We start from the raw sequence: 16,601 nt of genomic DNA on the forward strand, positions 1-16,601 counted from the left end.
AGTATATCCCATTTCTACTCATTCATTCATTCTTATTTATGTTTTATTATTTTCCATATCACAGTGAGAAAAACATGCATCTATCTCGTATACTAAAAAGTTCTGGTGGATTTTAAATCAGGTTTAGAATACATTTTAAGTGTGTGATGACAGCCACGTCCCCTTTTAAGAGATAAATATTATCCCTGAGTGGTCTGAAGAACACAGAGAGTAAGAGTATACTTGAGTTGTCCCAAGAACAAAGAAGATAATATTATTCTTGAGTGTTCCCAAGAACTCAGAGATAATATTATCTCTTCATTATTGAGACCAAGTAGTGTAGTGATTTTTAAAATGTTGATAATTTCTGGTCAAATTATGCTGTTTTGATAACAGTTAACCAGCTAAAATAGCATGTTTTACAGTTTGATTTGTTGTAACAAGATGTGATTATGATAACACAACAAAATATACTTTCATCATTTAAATTGATTCAATAATAATTTTGAATACATAGATATGAATCGACCATGAATCACATTGAAGTGCTATATGTATCTGTGCCGCCAAAAGGGGTCCCAAATTCACCACTTCTATCTGAAAAGAGGTATGTTATTTTACCCTGTCTGTCTGAAAAGGGGTATCCTTTTTTCATTATTTCCGTCTGTAAGGGGGTCCATATTTTCCAAAGACTGTCTTTAGAGCTTGAGTGATCAAACAATCAGGAGAATGAAGCTGATTTTTTTCTTTCTGTAACTTCATTTCGATCGTAAAAGTCTATCTAGGTAAATAAAAATAGCTGACCACCCCACCCCCATTTCCCGGAATGAATAAACCTGAAACGGATCCTCTGATTCGCTGTTAACCATTTATGCTTACTGTTTGGAAAGGGGTATCAAATATCCACAGTTTTCTGAAAAGGGGTAGGCATTATTATTATTATTATTATTATTACATACTGAGGCGCAGGTTTTGTTATGCTCGCCATTTCCATTAGCCTGACGAGTTGGCGTAGGTGGCGCCCTGGACTGCTGCGATCCCCCACCATGGGAGAACAATGGTGGGGATCGCAGCAGTCTAGGGCGCCACCTACGCCAACTTGTCAGGCTACATTTCCATAAGAACGACATACTGGCATACTAGTATTTGGAGAGTATAACCACGCAGTCTTGAAACCAGCACCCATACAATAAAGCAATGCCATTTTGAACAAAACAAAAAAAAACCTTAAAACTGCATAAAAGAACATGATATAAAGCTAGACGTCAGTAGAGTCTGACAATTATGCAATCAATCAAAATAAACAACGCGCGTAATGATGGGACGTAGACTGCTACTCTCTCTGCACTGCAGTACGCTAGAGGACATCACGGTCCACCCGAGCGCACTTCCTGTCTACACGTCGTACCGTAAGAGATATCATAAACTAACTAAGGGGTTTTACTAAAATGTCAAGTACTGTAATGTCATTATATTCAACGAGAACATGAAACAACATCATGTGTCTAATTGAACAACAAATCCGTGGTCGCCAATAGTCACGTGATATACAGGCCGCCGTTTTCCTAAACATATTTATTTTTAACAACATATCGATGCCATGACAAGGAGATGTTAATAATAAATAAAAATAGTCTTATATATTTTACTTACAAATAATCACTATCATCCAGTATAGGACCCGGAGATGATCATTATTTTGATTTGCAATATTTTTTTGCGATTGGCGATTACCGGTCGTATCTTTATATAGTCCCGTATGTCCCAGGGTCACGGGTGATTTATTGTCGTTTTCATGTCAATTTTATTCGCGACTGTCTCCTTGATCAGTGGGGTGACACGTGGTGTCAGTGTGTCTATCTATAGTGAAATTATCATAAAAAACAACACGTGTATGCGATTATATAATTGAAAATCATTGCACATTGTATATATTTACGTGATACTATTGTTACATATGTTTTGTTGTTGAAATATTTAAACATATAATCGATATTCAAGATAAACAAATCATTCTAGGAAAGGTTGTATTTGTTCAAAGTCTCTTCAGTGGAACTAACTTTTTTTCCAGAAATGTTACTCAGAACATATGCGTTAAATAGATGCTCAATTTCTTCCACTTTCCACGCAAAATACAATTAGTGCTCTTTATATTTGTCTAGGTTTTCATATGTAGACAATTTGTTAAATACGAGTTTATAATTATACTATAAAGATACTGTTTAGTTCAGTTGCTACATTATTTCAACTTGAATAATAAGTCAAGAACTCTAGTATAAAGTTATGAATGTCAGCAACATATACAAGTTTTAATTGATTCATTGACTGGATATAGGATTATCTAAATTTGTTGTTGTTTACATTATGCATTTTTCATAGTTTAATGATTTTTTGTTATACTAGTATTTGTGAAATCCATCTACCGAGCCGCGGCAAACTTTCTCCTTCGTCAAGAATAGCGCTCTCTTGGGGTCAGATGTTGACTTTAGGCTCGTTCGCAATGTTTTATTTAAAGGTTAAACAAACTTGAAAAAGAACTTTTTAAACCCAATCCAGTGCTAGTCTTACATTTTAGAATAATTTTAATAGCGCTTTTGTTTTCAAATTAGAAAGAAACTTAATTGTTAATACTTTAAATAAATTTTGTTGTAATATGTATCTGCGCTAGCTGGTACGCCATCTTGTCGCCGAAACTGGGTTAGACGCGACAGCAGTGTGGGCTTTTTCTGCGTGTTTTGGTGGCAGCTTGCACCGACATTTATTTTCACTTGCGTGCCTGTGACAAATACAATTATCGAAATGATAACCCTGACAATGGGTTCCCATTGGATTGCAGCCACGATCTTCTTGGTAAGTTTCTGCGTCGTTTGCTTGATACCACACGCCGTTTCTGAATATGGTTTCGTCACCACCGGCCACCACAAGACAACTTAACTGCTCTGCAATTTTTTTAATATTGCTATTTTGTTGTGCCAGTACGCATCAAAATTTCTTGATTCCCTCAAAATGAGTCTTTTTCGTGTCAACAATTGCCATATTATTATTTGATTTACAAAATTTCTGTGTCAAAATCAACCTAACTTCCGGGATGGCGAATGTACTTAGCTTGGTAACCAGTGTAGGCATGTGGCAGTCCCTGATAGGCTAGTAATAACATACCCGGTAAAATTCAATTTTATTTCGGCTCATTTATTTTAAAACTCATTCATAGTTTGTTTAATTGAGGCAATTCAATTTCCTATCATGGCATCATATTACTTATATAAATTAATTAAACATGAAAAACTCGGTGTCAATTGTGTGTGTTTTTTAAATAGTAAACTGTTTGTTGTTTAGTAAAAATAGATAGATTAAGAATATAATAATAGGTACTACAATAGTTGCATCTATGGTCTTGGACACCTGAGCCCTGACTGAAGGCCACTAAAAATGTTCACCACTAATATTATGATATACAAATGTATATTTTATCTATCCCTCCTGTCCTGGAGGTTTTACCACAATTAATTCCTTTGTATACACCAAAATGATAACCCCCTGTAGGCATGTATACCTTGTATGTACATAAACATGTATATAAACCCACGGTATTTAAAAAGAACCCATTGTCATTCCAGCTCTGCTATAAATGAACAGTGTCAAGTGTTTAACCACATTCAACCACAACCTTATAAACCTGTGTATAAAAAATGATACAAGGAAATTCTGTTTTAATCTCTTGTTCAAATAAAAAATATGCCGAATCTTGATGCTCAACTACTGATGACTTGGCAACATCATTATTATAACTACCTAGCAGGATTAAATAATAAGAGAAATGTAAGAATATCAACCAATTCCCAGTGAGTGTCAAAAAATGGCCGCCATACATCAATCTCTACACTCTGACATCAAACAAGTGATTGGATGAAAGCAAGTGTTTTATATTAATTAAGCAGGTGTTGACTGCCAACCAATCACGTCTTTTCTTATCTCACTTATGAAAATTGAATTACTATATGCTTTATCACATCTATCATTCAAAATCTGTGTTAATTTTAATATCACATCCCAATATAACACACTTTTATCGACAGTTTGATTGTTATTTGCACCATCTCTAAGACGCCAAACACTAGTTTCTGTTACAAAATAGATGCATCATACATGTACATGTATGTGATCAATAGAATATCTAAATTCGTGACCCATGATATCAGATTTGTTAAAATATTTTATGTTTCTTGCCAGATGCTCCAAAACGATTAAAATTACTGCACTTGTTCAATAAATTATTGATATCATGCGTCACACCACAATCCCTCTATCCCTGGTCTGGAAACGCTTCGCAGTGTATTGTTCCAGGGGTGGTTGCCGGTAAATAAACTGTTCACACCTTGGACAATTAGCCACAAAGCTGAGCGTACACTAACTTTATCATTGTGATCACAAACTTTAAACAGAACAGAAAATATTGCGGTGATTTATCAAAATACGAACATCTGTAAGAAAAACTAACCACATCACCAAAAGGTTAATATACAAATCTATTCACATTGAAAAAAAATATTATGGTTGAACGCAGTTTTCTTACTATGAAAGGGGCTGACTCACGTTGAGTAAGTTAGTAAATCAAAAACAAAAGGGCACACATATATAAATTCTTATAGGGCAAAAAAAAAAGTCTGCCCACTAAATTTCTGGCAGTGCTAAAGAATTAATACTGCAGGATGTTATTCTCAGGGACATAATTACCAGCATTGTAAACTGCATCCCAAATATATGCTTGGAAACAAAAATAATGACAAGAAAATTCGAATGGCAATGAATCGGCAAGAGGCCATCTTTATTTTGAATGGAAAAAGTGATGCCTATATGTGATACGTATACTGTATATAATATAATAAAACAAGCATAATGAACCTGGGTTTAAGCTGTCCAATCAACGAAAAACATTGATCTTTCTAAAACACATGACGAATAGAAGGGGCCAACCAGTCAAGATTGATAGAAGTGTTCCAAGTTGCAATCTCTGACTGAGTCCCTCAAATTCAAGTGCAATATTCACGAATAATAATGTCAATATGCCACTATAGAAAGAATTGCCAGCTAAAGAATTGTGTTGAGCTTCAAAATCTACATGTATATAAAGTATCAAAATATATGGGTTTTTTCGCTTGTAAAAACTAGAACGTGAAGGGAACAATGAATCAATCGTTTCAATAGAATGCTCTGCTATCAAGAGTCTATGCTTCGCGGAAAGCAATACCCAGTGCAGTCCGAGCACAGCGGGTAATTCACACCTTAGACAATAGCCGTTTCCAGACTGGGAATAGAGGGACTATGCTCACACATATTTATGGTAGAACACTACTCAAAACAAAAAATAATGCACTTTCTTTATACATGTACATACATTTATGGAATTAATTATTACAGAAATAATGAAGCAATATAAATGTTTTAGCAGTGGTTTTCAGAATATTTGACATTTTTACTTCAAAAACAGATTGGCTAAAATACTTTCCCACGTACTTACATGTACTATGTAACTCCTCCCTCAGCTAGTCTCTGCATTGGGATTTAAATTATACTAAAATGTTGTATTTGTATATTTTCAGTTGACTTACTCCCAGACATGTAGCAGTGGTTCCTACCCAAATGTGGTATCATTGAACAAGCAAAACTTTGATTCTATCATCAATCATAACTCTGTGGTCTTTGTCAACTTTTATGCTGATTGGTAAGTTGTCTTGTTCGCCTAATAATGTAAACTGTATATTACACATAGGCATGCCACAATTACCGGTATACTGATAAAAATGTAAATATATAATTACTGATGATTGAAAGACACAATGTGATTCTCTTTACCATGCATAACCTTTTCCTAGCAATAGGTTAGAATAATACAAAAATATAAAAAGTCGAAAGTCGAAAGAATATTTTATATTTGAAACAGTATTTTAAAAAAGTCGGGAGTGTGTATGGGTGAGTACAAAAAGGTCTTCTAGAATATCTATAATATGGAAGTTATCAGTTGAAAAAGAATTATTTTTGCAGAGAAACTAAAGAAAAGATGGTATGTGTGTGTTTGAATAAATAATATTGTGATATAGCTTTTCCATCACAAAAAATACCCAAAAATATGAAAAATATTTTGCTATAACCAATGCTCATGTTACTTGTTTAGGCAGAATAGTGCACAAATTATCAGAGGCACTTTTTTGAGGTGATTTTTTATGTTGCTAGTTGGAAATACAGACTGGCATCCTGTTTGTTGACAATGCAAGCACAAGTACAAAAATGATAAATATGTAAACGCTATCAATTTTGGAAACTGGAATTGACATGTAGTCAAGACAGTTTAGCAATTTATGTTGATCAGTGTGCCCTCACATTTTATAAACACAATTAGTGTAATAGGAAGGAAATCAGGGGCCACAATATTGTTGTTTGTTCCTCAAGTCACTAAAACAATTGCATTCAATTTTATTTATTTTTTTGAAGACTGACTTTTCAAGCTGGCTCAATTTAAATTTTGAGGGTATTCTATTTTGATTTGGGATTCCTACAATATCAATCCTGTTAGAGGGCACATTTATGTCGATACACTATCTAATACAGCTTACAACAAAAGGAGGTGTTACCACTGTGGAACCAAACCACTGAGTACACGTTGCCATTTTTTGTTCATCTAAGTATCAACTATTATCACACCTTATCTCAGTCATGTTAGCAAAGCGGATCTTGTAGTGAAAATGTTATAGTTTACCACAAACTGCCTCGTGTTTTAGGTCATCGACAGCTTGCAGCCATTTTTTTTTCAGGGTATTATAATATTTTCAATCAGCTTATGGTAATGTTTTAATGATAGTTAAGACATGATTGTGAGTTTACAACCATCCTTTTAACCGACAAAGTTATGCAAGAGCACGTGTAGCATATTGTAGTGAACTATATTCCATATTGGTAAGCATTTTTTGTATTTTAATGTACAACCATATAAGACTCGGATCATGCCATGTGGAGCTCTACTCCCACGCATGCATACATGCATGTGTGCATGACACAGTAAAATCAAGAGAATTATAAAAAATTGTCACTATTTTTCATATGTTCACCTTTATTTATAATAAAAATATGCTGGTACTTTACATACGTTACTGTGAGGAAGTTTCCATTCAGACCTTTGCTCATTTGTGTAAACACAGCGTTGAATCAGTTACATTATAGATGTAGTTCTAGGATCACTTTCTACCTTTTTTTAAAAAATTAGCCAAGGCTTGTCACCTGCCAAATCTGTTTTAATTCTGTATGGTTTGTGTGTAGTGGGTTGATTGGGCATTATTTGTGACTTGAACTTGAATAAAACAAAACATCCATGCTATGCAACTCATTTTACTAAAATTAATAATAGAAGCTGTTTTTGAAAACCTTATATTATTGCCTTGTGGTGCAAAACGAAAACTGTTAACTGTAGGTTTGACACCATATGGAGTCTGTAATTTAAAACACTTTATTTTCTAATGGCCATATTGCTATATTTCCTGTCATGCGCCATAAGTGCAAGTACTATATATATATGTTGTCTACTTGTATTAAAATTAGCATAAATTTGATACTACATGCTAATGAGATGTAAATTAGGTGCACATGTTTATTTTCTTATTTCATTAAAAATTTGTATTGTTCTTGTTGGCTTTTTATGCAACTGAATTATTTAATGGTGTTCTATATAGCTTCAAAATGAATCAAGAAAAATACTACGTGCAATGTATCTAGGGTTTTCAGATAAAAATAAATTATTTTACATTATACCGGATTCTGCCGTAAATTCACCCATCCAATTGAAAAGATCGCCCTGGGCAGTTTCACAGCTGGTGGACCATTATTTAGGGTTCAAAATTTCAAAAAATGATCATCAAATATTTTTAGGGGGCTTATATTTTTATTGAAAAATCCACCTACGCCAATTTTCAACACCGACAGTTGGACCACCGAAAACGAAAGAAACTATTGCAGGAGCTAATCTAAAATTTTATACATTTTTTTCTTGCTGGATTAAAAGGAGACCGCGCATCTTTCTCCAAAAGAATCACATTAACGAAGCTTGTGTGCCAAATACAATTATTTTGTATCATATAGTAACGAAAGTATATTCTAAAAAAAGTTTCAAATAAAAACGAACCCAACTGCATTGCTTAGTAGCAAATGATCACGGTAGTGCAATCCGGTCATGCTGCGTTTTACAATTGTTGATTATTACCTAGTAATAATTATAATAATGTGCAAAAAATAAATTTGTTGAATTGTTACATGTATGAAATACAAATAAATTTCAACTTATTTCATCGTAGGCGAATGATTCCGATCGCATTTTCAATGCTCGGTGCTGTAGAACTGAATATCCACCATATTTAGATCTGGGACGGTGTTCTTTGACCTGACAGGTCAAATTGATAATCAAACAATGAAAACGATGGATGATGCCAACATGTTCAAATTACCATAGCTCATTTAAATATGTTAATGTTATTGAATGCAGTACGGAAGAGATTTACTGATGTATGATCTTTTGGCTTGGATTTTGATGAAAAAGCGGCATGTTTTGTTTTTAAATAAAAATATTAGTTGTTTTCAAAAGATAAACTGAGCATTTGAAGAATAATTTAAAATTGTTTACAGTGATAATAGCTCATTGTCGAAACGAAGCTTACCCATTCACGCTAGTATCAATGAACATCAATGACTACGGCGAAACTTTTATGCATCAGATAAGATTAAAATAACACCTTAAAAAACTGCCGAAAAATCGCCCTCAATTGCCGGTATTTAATTGTGCACTGCTGAGTATTGAAACGGCACATTCTCATTGGTCAATTGGTACCACCTCCAGTGCATACTATTTATAAAACAAATAAACCAAATTGTGTGTAAATCAACACTATGCAATGTTTTCCCAATTAGTATTCAAAATTGAACAAAATGACATGTGTTTGTTTCTAATCACACTTTTCTGCATGGCTGTAAGTACCCTAGTGTACCTAGTGAACCTAGTGAGTTCATTCTAAGTTTTTTTTTATAACCAAACTGGTCATCAAGTCACTGTTTTGTCAAGAATTTCAGGCCTATCGTATATTGGTAAATATACTAAACTATTTTGCAGAATTTAGTTTTGTTCAGACATTTATCAATAAATTTAGCCACTGGGTGCCGCAAATGAGTAATGCGTACAATGTATCGGTATACTAGTAGTATTCAATATTTATTTTTATTGTTTTAGAAAAGACTCCCATTATTATTGTGCACGTTGCTATGGGTCCCACATCGAACACAATGTAGCATGATGACTGAATCGCTTTAAATAATAGGCTCAACTATGTCACATACATTATATTTTTTGTAATATTGCTATCTTTGTAATTATACTATACAGGAATAAGCAGTACATGTACTTCACCCTTTATTCCCTATGTGTATCAATTGCAGTTTAACCAATACTTGATCAATATTTGTGGTGACAGATGCTTAACTCTAGTGATTACACTAACTAAACAATAAAGTTCCACCATTAATTCCTTACAAAAAGAACTTCCACAAATGTATATACATTGTATGTGCAATAAGCAGCTTTTTACCACAATAATGACATATCTATTTAGCACTTGTAATCTATGACATATCTTTGACCTGAAAAAATTCACTCTTGTAAATATTAAATAGAATGATTGCCTTGTGTCGTTCATTTTAAAGGTTCTTATTCTAATAGCATCCACATCGTATCGGGAATGTTGAATAACGCAATCAATCTGTTAATGAATATCATCAAGTAACGTTTAAAAACCAGGTGTTTTCAAAGACACCTGTTATCATTGTCATCTCATTGTCATTTGCCAAATGTACTTTAGACTGGGACATATGGACTGCTGTATTTCTATATTAGAAGTCATCTCCAATTAATGTATATAATATATACTTATACCCGGAATTGCATTTGTTGTACTGTATATTGAATCATTAAAATATTACTTAAATTGCCCATAGACTTCTGTAAGAACATGCGCTACTAATAGAGAAAATACAGTGGGTTGAAGCCATCTGGTGTATGTTCCTCCTGGTTAGACTCAACAGATATGCAAAGTAACATTATCTATGAATTGACTGATGGGTTTACCTTGAACAATAGTATAGTGCTAATGGCTGTTTTCCTTGTTTCATCTGTGTCAAATCTCCACTATGTAACTCTTATCATGTGAAGCACAGCTGTACACTCTATTACTGCATAATTCTTGTCTCAGAATAAATATGCTAGTGCTTATCTAATGGAAATATAGTTTTAAAAATGTACTTTTAACTCTAGGGTGATTTGACTTGTAGTGGAGACTGAGTGAAACTTGACCTTCAGCTGCTTTTTAACTTGCTTAGCTTGCTTTTAAAAATGGGTATGTCTTGTATTAGTAATATCTAGGTAAATAATGAAAGAAACAATAAATTATTAATAACAATTATATCATATTTTCATGTCTGACTTAAAATGAAGTCATATTTTAAAGACTGAATGTACAATAAATGCATTTTTTTCTTTATTTGCACTTCTTTTTCTTAATGCAGTACTCTTTGAAAATAGTATTTAAGAAATGCAAAGCCAGATAGTGTTTCTCTATCCTCGGGCGGATCTACGTCATGGAACATTATATGTTGCTAAGGCTCGCACCACTGTAACATGTATTTCTATGGGCTCTGCGCGAGCTACTGTGGCACACCGGTCGAAGAGCCGTTGAAAACGACTAAAGTTGAGAAAACATCACAAACTCAACTTTGAAGTAATTCTGAACAACCGAATGTAAATATGCTACACATGTAGGGGTAATCTTGTTACACTGTTCAGGGGACTCTCAACAACTATCTCAAAGTACAGTTATCTGAGAGTTTTTGGCCGTCAAAAACAGGGACTTATGTTTTGATCTCCATGTGTCTGTGCTTCCGTGCCTGTGTGCGTTTGTACCTGTATCTTAGAAATGCCGGGACCAATCACAATCAAACTTCACACATACATCATAGAATGACGGCCATTTTTGTGCTAAAAAATCATCAAAATCAAGCATTTATCAGCTGTTTACAGAAGGATTTGTTCAAACTTGGTATATATGCTGGACATTATAGGACCTTGATGCATATCATTTTGTTTTTCAGATAAGATTCAAAATGGCCGACTGGTGGCCATTTTGTTTTTCAATGAATGTGGTTTTAGTGCCACATCTCTGACTTGCTTTGACTGATTATGTTCAAATTTTTTAAATATTGATTATACATCATGTCATAGATATATTGGTTTGACGATCCTATTAAAAATGGCTGAATGGTGGCCATTTTTGTTCTAAAAAAATCATCAAATATCAAGTATTTATGGATGGATTTTGTTCAAACTTGGTACATACATTCGACATTATGGGTTCCTGATACACGTCATTTTATTTTTCAGATCAAATTCAGAATGGCTGACTAGCAGCCATTTTGTTTTAATGAATGGGCTTCTAGAGCCTTATTTCTGACATACTTTGACTGATTTTGTTCAAATTTTATATATTCATTACCAGTATACATGTATTCAAAATGGCTGGTTTTGTTTTAATTAATGCTGTTCCAAAGCAATAATTCTCAATACTTGTTTGACGATCAGATACAAATGTCAATCATTTTAATGTTAAGCAATAATCATATTCCTGACATGGTTGTATTCCAGCTATATTACTATAATTTACAGGGATTGTGTTAACCCCATATTTTGCTTCCCGGACTCCAATTATTGAAGGGGGACCCAGTTTTTCAGGCAAGCTGGGGTCCAATCTCTAATAAAGTTATAAAGGGTCAAATTTCAATTTCTTAAAATTTTGTAAGTGGGACTCGTCTTGCCGAGACACTAGCGCACACCCTGCTATAAACAAAACTATATATCTTAAATTTGATAACTAACTGGGACTGTGCCATGCTTGGCTTGTTTTCACCGTGATGGTTGTCAGGCGGTGAAAATTCCCGGATGTCCGCCTAAGGATAGTATAGGGTAAAATCAATCACATGACATGGGCGGTGTCTATATGTTCTCTAACAAAAGTTATGAATTTGTCAGAAATTAGAAATAGTATATACCGTACTTCCCAGAGTATAAGCCCAGATGCCTGAAAATTAGGGAGTGGGCTTATGCTCGAGGACCACCTCAGAAAAGATAGTTTTTTGGGGGGTTTAAAATTGTAACCCTCTTCCCAACCTCGAAAAATCATCAAAATTACATTTTTCGTTTACAGTGACGGTCTCGGAGAAATATTACGTCTTTTTGATTTCCACAACAGTTTTACAATAAAGAAACAAATATGTTCATAAAAATACACATATTTTATTACAATACGGTTAGCATACCCGTCTGAATTTACGGTGCAAAAATGGGTAGGGTCTGTGGGAAAACTGTTGAAGGAAAGATTTTTATCATTATCTTCGTTGTGGAATGTTTTTTGATCGCTCGCACACTCTCGATACAAAGCAATTTCCGCCATGGTGTTTTTCATCATGATTTAACCTGAACAACTTCCTTTGACCTAACAAGTCATGTCTTTCGTTAACCAATCAAAATGCTGTTTCAAACAGACGAAGATTTTCGATTATTGACGAAGTATTTTTTTTCAACGCAATGCGGAAGTGAATTACCGCGATGTTAAAATGTGATCTGATTTTGACAAAAAACAGTGATTTGTTTTTCCTTAAAGCTGTTGATTCGCAATTTTCGAAAAGTAAACTGAGGGTGGAGGAAGTATTCAAACGTTTCAGGGTCGCCAACAAGTCATGTCGAAAAATAGTTTGCTCGTTCACATCCCATTCACGAAGGTCTCAATGGACACGATTATTCGGAAAAGTAAAATGATGTTCAATGACCATTTTTGGCGTTTCCAAAACCACTACTCAAAAGGAATATGGATTAATTACTTCAGTATTGCAACATCGGGATTCATCGTGAGTAAATAACAGAATAGAAAAGGTGCGAACCATGTTTCGTACGTTCGCCGGCCATGCACTCTGAAATTAATGGAGTTTTCTCGTAAAAGCAGAAACCAAACTACCGTACCAATCATGATTATTATGCAATGAAATACACTTTTTACTTGCATATTTTAATAAATGTCGCCAATGCCCAGTAAAAACACCCTGGGCCTATACTCGGGGATACCCTCAACTTGTTAAATGTCAAAAATCAGAGGGTGGGCTTATACTCAGAGAGGGGCTTATACTTGAGGAAGTACGGTATACCGGTACTTAGAACTGTAGATACATTTAAATGATGACCATTTTTTCAGAATAATTCATGGTTTGAAATTACTTTCAGTCATTGGTGACGAAAGTGTCACAATTTATTGTAATCAATTCTGAGTAAAATTTACCATTGGCGACTGACAAAGGTTTAGCAGAATCCTCAGATAATAATTGGTGGAATGTTGTGATCTACCGATATACAAAACACAATGACTATGCAAAGATTTCTCTGATTGGAGAGTTGATTACCCAGTCAGGGCTGTCTCTTAAATCACTTTTTCTTGCTTTTCACATATCAAATCATTGTAATTCAAACTCTTAATATTAAATTAATACTAAATATCAATACATTTTGATAAATAGCTTATCAAAATATCCATGAAAAGGTCTGGCTTTTGTAAACTAGATGTTCAACTTGCCGTTTTTTTCATGTTTGTGGTTTGAATTTATTTAAATAATAATAGTAATCTGAATTTGATATATACATGTATTAGTCAACATAATTGATATGTATAGAAGCATGATGATATGCTTTGACACATGTGCTCATCTTATGTTTATAGTTTGATATTTTAGTTTGACGAGTACAGACACGTTTCCTTTTTATGGAAAATAAATTGTACTTTGTACATTGTGGGCAATAAATTGTATTCTATATGCTGTGGGCAATAAATTGTACTCCATATGCTATGGGCAATAAATTGTACTCCATATGCTATGGGCAATAAATTGTACTCTATATGCTATGGGCAATAAATTGTACTCCATATGCTATGGGCAATAAATTGTACTCCATATGCTATGGCCAATAAATTGTACTCCATATGCTATGGCCAATAAATTGTACTCCATATGCTATGGGCAATAAATTGTACTCCATATGCTATGGCCAATAAATTGTACTCCATATGCTATGGGCAATAAATTGTACTCCATACGCTATGGGCAATAAATTGTACTCTATATGCTATGGGCAATAAATTGTACTCCATACGCTATGGGCAATAAATTGTACTCCATACGCTATGGGCAATAAATTGTACTCCATACGCTATGGGCAATAAATTGTACTCTATATGCTATGGCCAATAAATTGTACTCCATACGCTATGGGCAATAAATTGTACTCCATACGCTATGGGCAATAAATTGTACTCCATACACAATGGGCAATAAATTGTACTCCATATGCTATGGGCAATAAATTGTACTCTATATGCTATGGCCAATAAATTGTACTCTATATGCTATGGCCAATAAATTGTACTCTATACGCTATGGGCAATAAATTGTACTCCATACGCTATGGCCAATAAATTGTACTCCATACGCTATGGGCAATAAATTGTACTCCATATGCTATGGCCAATAAATTGTACTCTATATGCTATGGGCAATAAATTGTACTCTATATGCTATGGGCAATAAATTGTACTCTATATGCTATGGGCAATAAATTGTACTCTATATGCTTTGGCCAATAAATTGTACTCTATATGCTATGGCCAATAAATTGTACTCCATACGCTATGGGCAATAAATTGTACTCTATATGCTATGGGCAATAAATTGTACTCTATATGCTATGGGCAATAAATTGTACTCTATATGCTATGGGCAATAAATTGTACTCCATACGCTATGGGCAATAAATTGTACTCTATATGCTATGGGCAATAAATTGTACTCTATATGCTATGGGCAATAAATTGTACTCTATATGCTATGGGCAATAAATTGTACTCCATATGCTATGGGCAATAAATTGTACTCTATATGCTATGGGCAATAAATTGTACTCCATACACAATGGGCAATAAATTGTACTCTATATGCTATGGGCAATAAATTGTACTCCATATGCTATGGGCAATAAATTGTACTCTATATGCTATGGGCAATAAATTGTACTCTATATGCTATGGGCAATAAATTGTACTCTATATGCTATGGCCAATAAATTGTACTCTATATGCTATGGGCAATAAATTGTACTCCATACACAATGGGCAATAAATTGTACTCTATATGCTATGGGCAATAAATTGTACTCTATATGCTATGGGCAATAAATTGTACTCTATATGCTATGGCCAATAAATTGTACTCCATATGCTATGGGCAATAAATTGTACTCTATATGCTATGGGCAATAAATTGTACTCTATATGCTATGGCCAATAAATTGTACTCTATATGCTATGGGCAATAAATTGTACTCTATATGCTATGGGCAATAAATTGTACTCTATATGCTATGGCCAATAAATTGTACTCTATATGCTATGGGCAATAAATTGTACTCCATACGCTATGGGCAATAAATTGTACTCCATATGCTATGGGCAATAAATTGTACTCTATATGCTATGGGCAATAAATTGTACTCTATATGCTATGGGCAATAAATTGTACTCTATACGCTATGGGCAATAAATTGTACTCTATATGCTATGGGCAATAAATTGTACTCTATATGCTATGGGCAATAAATTGTACTCTATATGCTATGGGCAATAAATTGTACTCTATATGCTATGGGCAATAAATTGTACTCCATACGCTATGGGCAATAAATTGTACTCTATATGCTATGGGCAATAAATTGTACTCTATATGCTATGGGCAATAAATTGTACTCTATATGCTATGGGCAATAAATTGTACTCTATATGCTATGGGCAATAAATTGTACTCTATATGCTATGGGCAATAAATTGTACTCCATACACAATGGGCAATAAATTGTACTCTATATGCTATGGGCAATAAATTGTACTCTATATGCTATGGCCAATAAATTGTACTCCATACACAATGGGCAATAAATTGTACTCTATATGCTATGGGCAATAAATTGTACTCTATATGCTATGGCCAATAAATTGTACTCTATACGCTATGGGCAATAAATTGTACTCTATATGCTATGGCCAATAAATTGTACTCCATACGCTATGGGCAATAAATTGTACTCCATATGCTATGGCCAATAAATTGTACTCTATATGCTATGGGCAATAAATTGTACTCTATATGCTATGGGCAATAAATTGTACTCCATACACAATGGGTAATAAATTGTACTCTATATGCTATGGGCAATAAATTGTACTCTATATGCTATGGGCAATAAATTGTATTCTATATGCTATGGGCAATAAATTGTACTCTATATGCTATGGGCAATAAATTGTACTCTATATGCTATGGGCAATAAATTGTACTCCATACACAATGGGCAATAAATTGTACTCTATATGCTATGGGCAATAAATTGTACTCTATATGCTATGGGCAATAAATTGTACTCTATATGCTATGGCCAATAAATTGTACTC

General features: G+C 34.0%; 1 protein-coding gene across 1 annotated transcript in view; it reads left to right on the forward strand.

The window, feature by feature from the left end:
- Nucleotides 1–2,651: 2,651 nt before the first annotated feature.
- The window catches only part of LOC100366713 (endoplasmic reticulum resident protein 44-like), a 43,851-nt gene continuing 29,901 nt past the window's right edge, over nt 2,652–16,601 (forward strand). Inside the window, exons 1-2 of the mRNA XM_002736433.4 lie at nt 2,652–2,829; nt 5,580–5,701. Coding sequence (XP_002736479.2) covers nt 2,779–2,829; nt 5,580–5,701 — 173 coding nt within the window. The 5' untranslated portion in view covers nt 2,652–2,778. The remainder of the gene's footprint in view (nt 2,830–5,579; nt 5,702–16,601) is intronic.

Source organism: Saccoglossus kowalevskii, chromosome 22 (genome assembly GCF_978046115.1).
Source record: "Saccoglossus kowalevskii chromosome 22, keSacKowa6.1, whole genome shotgun sequence".
NCBI classification, from domain to species: Eukaryota; Metazoa; Hemichordata; class Enteropneusta; family Harrimaniidae; genus Saccoglossus; species Saccoglossus kowalevskii.